The 8,134-nt window shown below is 62.1% G+C and overlaps 1 protein-coding gene across 1 annotated transcript; it reads right to left on the minus strand.

The window, feature by feature from the left end:
- Nucleotides 1–808: 808 nt before the first annotated feature.
- Nucleotides 809–1,354, minus strand: NEUROG3 (neurogenin 3). The gene has a single exon (XM_053948498.1). The coding sequence runs from the start codon at nucleotides 1,352–1,354 to the stop codon at nucleotides 809–811; it is 546 nt and encodes a 181-aa protein (XP_053804473.1).
- Between the last annotated feature and the right edge of the window lie 6,780 nt (nucleotides 1,355–8,134).

Genomic DNA, 8,134 nt, shown 5'->3' on the forward strand with positions numbered 1-8,134 from the left:
CGGACCCGCCCTGGCTAAGCTCACCCGCGGGGAACATGGGGTCGGCCTGAGGCGACGCTGCCCCGGGCACCAGCGCCGCTCCAGGTGCTGGAGCGCTGTGTCCTTAAAACAGCCCCGCAGCCGGGCACGCCTCACCAGGAGACGGTGGTACGGGAGCGGCCGCAGGTCTGCGGAAAAAGGCACCTGCAGAGAGGGGCCGGTTTTAAATCCGAGCGTGGGCCTCGACGGGCACACGCCGGCGTGCGCGCAGGAGCGGGACCCCGCTGCGCCGCTCTCCATCGCCGCTCCTCCCCCGCAAGGGAGCGACCCCGCGCCGGGCACAGCGCCCGGGGCCCCGAGGAAGCCCCCGCGGGGCCGGCGCTGCCCTCCCGGCGCCGGTGCGCGCGATTTTGAAACTCCCGGAGAGCCTTAGGTGATAAAAACACGGCGTCGCACAGGTCTGGCCGCGACACGCTTTATTTTTCCTCTTCTTTTTCTTCAGAAAACCCAAAATATAGCTGCGGGCACAGACAGCGGGACCACCGTTGCTAAAAATTCTCTTATATACAAAATACATATTTGTTACGAAATATCATCAATAAATACCGATAGCGACAAATTAATATAATTTACCGTTAACGAGTACAAAACCATGATTTGTTTTTGTCCGCCCGCTCCCGCTGCGCTTTCCAGCCGAGCGGGACGGGACGGGACGGGGCGGGGGCAGCGGGGCTCCCGCCGCCCCCGGGCGCGCAGCGCGGGGAGTCCCCGCTCCGCCCCGCCGGCTCTTTGAAGGCCACAACGGGGGGACATTGGCCGGGCGGCGGGCTCAGAGGAAGGCGGGGAAGGCGGCGGGGCCGCGGCGCAGGGCGACGGGCGGCGGGGCCGCAGGGCAGGGCGAGTCCCAGGGCCCGGGGGAAGCGGCGGCCGCGGGGGGTGGCGGCGGCGCGGGGGGCTCGGGCAGGTTCTGCTCGGCCAGGCGGAGGCTCTGTGTGAGCGCCCAGATGTAGTTGTGGGCGAAGCGGAGCGTCTCGATCTTGGTGAGCTTGGCGTCGTCGGGGAAGGTGGGCAGGACGCTGCGGAGAGCGTCCAGGGCGGAGTTGAGGTGGTGCATGCGGTTTCTCTCCCGGTCGTTTGCCTTCATGCGCCGGCTCCTCTTCTGCTTGCTGAGCAAGCCCTCGTTCCGCGCCTTGCCGCGGCCCCGCCGCGCCTTCGCCTTCCTGCGGGCCGCCGTGTCCCGCGGGGCCAGGGCGGTGCGGGCGGGCGAGGCGCCCCTGCTGCCCCCGGAGGCCCCGCCGGCCGCCGAGGGGGGGTCCTCGGCACCGCCGAAATACGGCTGCCCTTCGTCCGGCGAGCGGTCGCTCTGCGGGGCCATCCTGAGAAGCCAATCCCGCGTCGGCCGGCCCGGGAGAGCCCTGTCCCCCGCGGCTGTGTGCGCTGAGCCCGGCCGAGGCTGCGGGGCAGAAGAGCGGCTCTGGCTTGCGCGCTCCGCGGCGCTCCCCGCGGTCCCTCGAGTGCGGGCAGGAGAGGTTGTGCCGCCGGCACACGACTGCCGTTAAGCCCCTATATATAGGGCCGGCAGACAATGGGGATTTCCCGGCCGGGCGGCGTGTGCGCCCCCCCGCCCGCACCCACCCCTTGGCACGCTTTTATCTTATCAGCCCGACGGGAGCGTGCCGGCTCCGGCACCGCCCGCTGCCCCGGCCACGCCACGCGAGACCTCTCTGGCTTCCACGCCGCGTGGTGCCGGGACCCCCCGGCCCTGCCCGCCAGCCCTCCCCGGGACGGGACCCCCGGGCCGCGCCCGCGGCGGGGGGGGGGGGGGGGGGGCTGCACCACGGCCGCACTCTCCGGGGCTCCGCCGGGGTGCCGTGAGGGTCGGGGCGGAGTACAGGGGCCCAGCGGTGACAGAGGGCTCCCCAGCACTGGTCTTCGTAACGCGGGGAAGCGCCGGCCCCCCGGAGTGGCCGGGGACGCACCGCCGGGCCAGGCGGTGTCTCATCCGGTGCCAGACGTGAGGGTCCAGCTGGCACCATTCCGGCTCCGCTCCCCTCGGCGCAGCCACAACCCCTTCCCGCTGCTCCGGTGCCCCGGGGCACTCCCGGAACATCCCCTCCTATGTTCCATCCGCCTCCCGTCACCCTTCTCTTCGCCCCTGTAGCGCCGGGAACATCCCCGCGCCCCCCGCGCATCGACCGGCGGAGCTGTGGGCGCTGCGCTGAGGGCGGCGAGGGCCAGCACCGGAGGGGACGGAACGCCGTTCTCCAGCCCCCACTGGCGTCGTGACTTTGCTCCCACAAGGGAAACAGAGGCTGGATCCCGCGGGGGAAGGGCCCTCCCAAGGCCCGAGGCCGCCCCCGCCCCGTCGGCCCGGCACTGGGCGCGGGGGCGGCCGCGCTGCCGCGGGAGATCGGTGCGCAAAATGTGCCGGGCACTTTTGCGCACCGGCTGCGGCGGGCGGCGCGGAGCCGTCCGGGCCCGGGGCATCTTTCCCCGGCGGAGGGCGAGGGACCGGGAATAGTGGAGCCGGGCTCCCCCTGCACGGCACGACGCCCCCGGGGGTGCGAGCAGGGCCGCCGGGAGGGCGCAGCCCCGGCGGGGCGGGAGTCCCCCCTCTCCTTCACCAAAGCGGCGCGGCGGATCCCGGTCGGGGATCCCTGTGCCGGGAGCGGCCGGAGCGGCCCCGTTGGGCCGCGGCGGGGCGGGGGACAGCTCCCCCTGGCCGGCCTGGTCCCCGGCCCCACGGGGTGGCCTTGGGCGGCGCGGTGCGCGGCGGTGTGGGGCTGTGCGCGCTGCCTGCCCAGGAGCGCGGCGCGGCGGGCGGACAGCCCCGCTGGGAGGGCGGGGGAGAGTGCCGAGGGGGGCCGGCCACCGCGGCGGCTCGGGCGCCCCTTCTCGAGGGGCGGCTCGGAGGGCAGCGGAGGATGAATAGGAAGGGCCCGGCGGGGTTGGGGGTTTTTTTTGTGCCTGTGCAATTGGATGACAAAAAAATCTGGCGAGCGAGTTTCCAAGCCTCAGACTGCCCACTTCAAACGTCCTTCAAACAAAAGCTGAAGAGGAAAAGAAAGCCCCACCTGGTACCGCTGTTTGCTAAAATAATAATAAATAGATTTCGTTTAATAAATAATTACAAGAGATTGTAAAGTGGAGTACTTTGGGAAGCATTAATCATGGGGCTGGGGGCAGACATCACCTGCTGGCAAACAAGACAACTTTATTGTTAAATCACCTTCCCACTGCTACTTTCCGATAACTCCCTCCCGTCGCCACAAAGCCCGGCCGGGGATGTTTACTCATAGTTAGCATAACAAGCACCATATTACCACGAACGTGATAAAAACCTGCGGGGGCACCGCTGCGGGCTCCCGCTCACACCTGGCCGGGCCGCCCGGTGCGGAGCTGGCACCCAACGGCCCTTCCAGGAGGGGCCCTGCTGCCGTTTACATTGGCCTGGTTTATGCTGCTTTATAACAGGTTTACTGCAATCCCTATCTCCAGGCCCTATTTGTCTTATTTTATTGAAAACATATGGTAACCAGAGCGGCCCCGGCGCATCTCTCGCCTGCCAGGCGTCGGGAACGTTTGGCGAGCCGGGGCTCGGCCGCAGCCCGCCCACCCGCCCGCCGGGGGCTGTTTGCTCGGGAGAGGGGAGGGCAGATAAGGCCGGGCCCCCTCTCGATCCTGGGGGTGACCCCAGGGTCCGGGGGCCGCCGGCCGCTCCGCGCCCGCCACCCACCCCGGAGCCACCGGTGCGCGCCGGCGGGGCCGCTGCTGCGGCGGCGGCGGCAGCGGCGGGCGCACGGCAGAGGCACCTGCCCCGGGGCCCTCCCCATCCTTGCCCCGCTCCCTCCGGCCGGGTGGCTCAGGAGGTACCGTGATTTGCGCTGCCATATGTCGGGCGGGTCGGCGGAGCAGCTGCCGCCCCGGCCCTACCTACCCGGCGCATAATACCTGGGAGCCGCAGCCCCGCGTCCCCCTTTGAGAGGGCAGCGCGGCGGGGCCGGGCCCGCGCCGCTGTTTTGTGACTTTATTGTGGCGCCCAACAGATGCACGCCGGCCCCTCCTGCCCCTCGCCCCGGTGCGAGCGCGCTGCTCGGGACACAAGGAGCACAGATGCCCGGCGCAAGGTGCACCAGATGCCCCCCTTTGTGATTTCAAACAATATTTCTCCCTTCCTCCCCCCGCCTTTTCCTACAAGAGTGGGAGAAGAAGGAGTGCAAAAAGAAATGTGTATATATATATAAAAAAAACAATCTGGAGAGGAAAGGGGAGCCGCGGCAAGAGGCGGCTGGAGCGCGTCCCCCGGAGCCGCCCGAAGGAGCGCACGGGCGGGCGCAGCGGCGCGGCCCCGGGGAGGGGGCCGGCCGCGGGCAGGGGCCAGGAATGCCCGCCGGGACGGAAGGAGCCGCCTCGGGAAGTCGTTCAGTACCTCCTGAGCGCTGACCTGGACACCACAGAGCACGGTCTGTCCGTTCAATGGGCGGCTGAGGGGTGGAAGCTCCAGAACGAGCCGATGTGACCAGACCTCAGCACCTGTTATCACGCATCAATTTGTCCCTTGAGGCCACGAAAATGCTCTAAGGGCTGGGAGAACCTCTGCTATGAGACAACCTGAGAGGGCTGGGAGTGTTCAGCCTGGAGAAAGCAAGCCCCTAGGGCGACCTCAGAGCCCCTTCCAAAGCCTAAAGGGGCTCCGAAAGAACTGGAGAGGGACTTGGGACGACGGCACGGAGTGACAGGACAAGGGGGGACGATGGCTTCAAACGGAAAGAGGGCAGGGATAGATGGGATATTGGGAAGGAATTCTTCACCATGAGGGAGGTGAGGAGCTGGCACAGGCTGTACGGAGAATCTGGGGCTGCTCCATCCCTGGAAGTGTCCGAAGCCAAGTTGGACAGGGCATGGAGCAACCTGAGATAGTGCACGGCATCCCTGCAGGGAGTGGAGCTAGATGATCTTTAATATTTCTTCCATCCAAATCATTCTATAACTCTATGATTCTGTGCAAGGATAAACAAGCCCTGGGATAAGGGATGCTGTCACTACAGCAGAGGAGGAGAAGCCCTGATAGAAACCCAAGAGTTTTCACTTGGGCTTTCACTTTCACTCGGCAATAAACCTCTCTCTGCTTATGTGCCCTCAAACAGCCAGACAGGAGATGGCTTCATAAGGCTGCAAGAGCAGACAGCTGTTCTGAGACATTCTGGATCAGAATGCAACAGTCTTTAGCATAGAAAAAAACTGGATTATCTCTGGATAGGAGAGAGGAAAGGAAAAGAAATACCACGGAGAGGAAAGGCAGGGAAAAAAATGCCAAGTACACAAGGGTCAGTCTGTGATGCCTACAGGTGGGTCCTGTGAAACCTGTTACCTTAAAGTATTTATTGAACCATCCAAGCATCTACCCCGGCAGAGAAGGATGGTCCTCACTTCTCTGGGAGCCAGCCTCCTCCTGTCATTCCCAGCTCTGCCAGACTTGTTCCCCTCTCCATTTGTGGTCAGTGGCTCCCTGCCCCAGCCTGTCTCACCTGCCAGAAAAAAAGGGTTTCTCCTCCACCCTGTTGCCAGCCTGGGCAGACAGGGTGGGTTACACATCTTCACTTAGGTTTTCCAAGTTCTTTAAGCTTTACACCAGGTTTTGGTGAGCTCTGACAGGATCCAGCAGCACTCAGACTTCACCAGCTGGCACTGGTCAATTTACCAGCCACCAGCTGGGCAACACAGACTTGAGGCTTCATACTCGTCTGCATCAACTCTCCTTTGGCCTTCAGTGAATAATTACAGACCATGGCTATGCTGAGCTCAGACCGCCACCTTCCTGACCAGCCCTTCATTCCTATAAGGATAAAAATATCACTTCTGGCATTTTGATGCATGATGGGGTTAGAAGCACAGCAAACTGGTCATATGGGCTCTCTCTGAAACTCCTCACTCTCCAGGTGCCCATCAAACAGCCAGATGGTCCTTAATGGCCTCCAAAAATAATAAAAATTGTGTTTTCCTCTCTTGATTTAGAAGCTCCACCGGTCAGACTTCAAACACACCAGAATCCACCAGAGCTGGCTTTTGAGAAGCAAAAAAGTTGCTAAAAAACTAGGAGTTTGGAAGGAAATACCCTGTCCCGTCTGAAAAAAAGGGCAGAGGTGCCCTGATGGACTCACACAGCACCCACCCCTCTACAGAGCTTCATCAAAGCCCACAGTATGAGATGGAGCAAGATGGGGGGAGAGAGGGGGGTTTTAACCCTTTCTTTGCAACTGAATTTAGCGCCAGGCCGCTGCCACCACAGAGAGATGTGCCCAGTGTGGTGCAGGGGTCACTGCTCAAGCCAAACCCCCGCTGCCAGAGGGATGTGACTCAAACCTGTGGCGTGGATATTTTCCCACTGGCCTCATGCACTTGCTGGTAGCCGGTTCATGCTCCTCCCATCGCCATTCCCGGCTGTGCCATCCACCTCTGCCACCCTGCAGTGCTCCACAGGGTTTAAGGTACTTGTAGCCCTCACACCAATCCCAGCCACACCCACACTCCCGGTGCATGACCCCATCCCCTCCCTGACCAGCCTGGTCCCTTCCCCTCTTCTCCCTTTCAGTCTCGGGTTTTCCATTCCTGCCCTGCTCTGGTTTTCCATTCCCTTGCTCCCTTCCCCACATCTTTACACTCCTCTTCTGGTACATGCTGCCCTGGTGTCCCTGTCAGGCAGGCACGGTGCCCCATTGCAGCATCCCCCAGCCATTCCTGCCCATCTGCACTCCCAACCCTTCACCCAGCACTGGGCTCCATCTGCCAAACTCCCAGCCTTTGAATTGGAGCCTCCTCCTGTCCTGCAGTGCTGAGTAGAAGAGGATTTTATGCCCAGATGGGACCATCTGCTTCCCCAAGCCCAGGTGTATAATGAACCTGGGGAGGCCACAAGCAGCACAGCCCCTCCTGCCAGCCCATGCCAGGACCTCTGTAAAGCTGAGCAGCCAGCCTGACTCCTGTATCTCAATAAAAATCATGCATTTGCAACTTCTTAAAAAAAAAAAAAAAATAATCAGTGTATTTTCACCCAAAACTGCAGTTGCAATCCAGCAGTTTAGCTGCAGCCCAGCTCTGCAAGACAAGTCACCACCACCAGTGCGTGCGATTTTGGTGAGGCACAACTTAAACTCGTGCCAGCAGGCTGCAGTGGGAGGAAGGCAATGGTCCCAAGGCAGGTAACGGCAGGGAAAGCTCGGGGCACTCGCCACCTGCGCGCAGCCAGAGCATTGTCACCATCTGCCCCAGCTGCAGGGAGGGGAGCAGGACCAGCCCTGCCCGCGCAGCTGGGCTTGAGCTGGGCTCGCGGGGGGAGGGATGCTCCAGCCCATGTCTAAAGGGTCCCAGGATTCCCGGGTTTTATCAGCACCCTCATCATTTTCCTTCACTGGAAGGCAACCAGCCCCAGTCACCCCCAGCAGGTCCCGGGTACCGGCAGTTTTCGGGGTCTCTGGCTCCAGCAAAGGCCCCATGCTCAGGGATACATTTTCTGACACCCTCACATCATCTGACATCCCCTCAGTCCGGGGGCTACATCTCCCTCCCCCAGCTCTTCACCGTAATCCCCACCATTTTCCACCATCATTTAAGTTTCTGAAGTAATTTCTTTTTTCTTTTTTTGTCCTTTTTTTTTTTTTTTTTTTAAGCAAACCATCTACCATATGTTCTCCCCTGAAAGGGGCAATTGTTAACAGATCATTAAAACACCGTGGTGAGTGCTCTGAGATTCCTTCCCTCAGTCTTATGCATTATCCCGTCTCTGTCACCCTTTCAATGCGGCTTTGAGGACTCTGCTTTTCTAACTTCCTTCTCGGGGGGGGGGGGGGGGGGGGGAAAGAAGAGAGAAAGAGCCACTAAAATGACCCTCTTCACAGCTCTCCTCCGTGCTTTTCAATGTCCTTTGCGACACCCAACTATAATTGGGGTGGGGGGCTGGCGTGCCGCTGCTGCTGTCACCGGGCTGGGGGTGGCAGGGCCACATCCTGCCCCCTTCACAAGGTGCCAGGGTTGGGATAGCAGCATGAGGGGTGACAGGGGTGCTGCAGGCAACCTCTCCTTCCACTGCTGGGCAAGGGGACTGCTTGTCTTGGGAGGCTCAATAGCACATCCCAGCCAGCCTGGTGCTGTCCCTGTC

The sequence above is a fragment of the Vidua chalybeata genome, chromosome 8, assembly GCF_026979565.1.
Source record: "Vidua chalybeata isolate OUT-0048 chromosome 8, bVidCha1 merged haplotype, whole genome shotgun sequence".
NCBI lineage: Eukaryota > Metazoa > Chordata > Aves > Passeriformes > Viduidae > Vidua > Vidua chalybeata.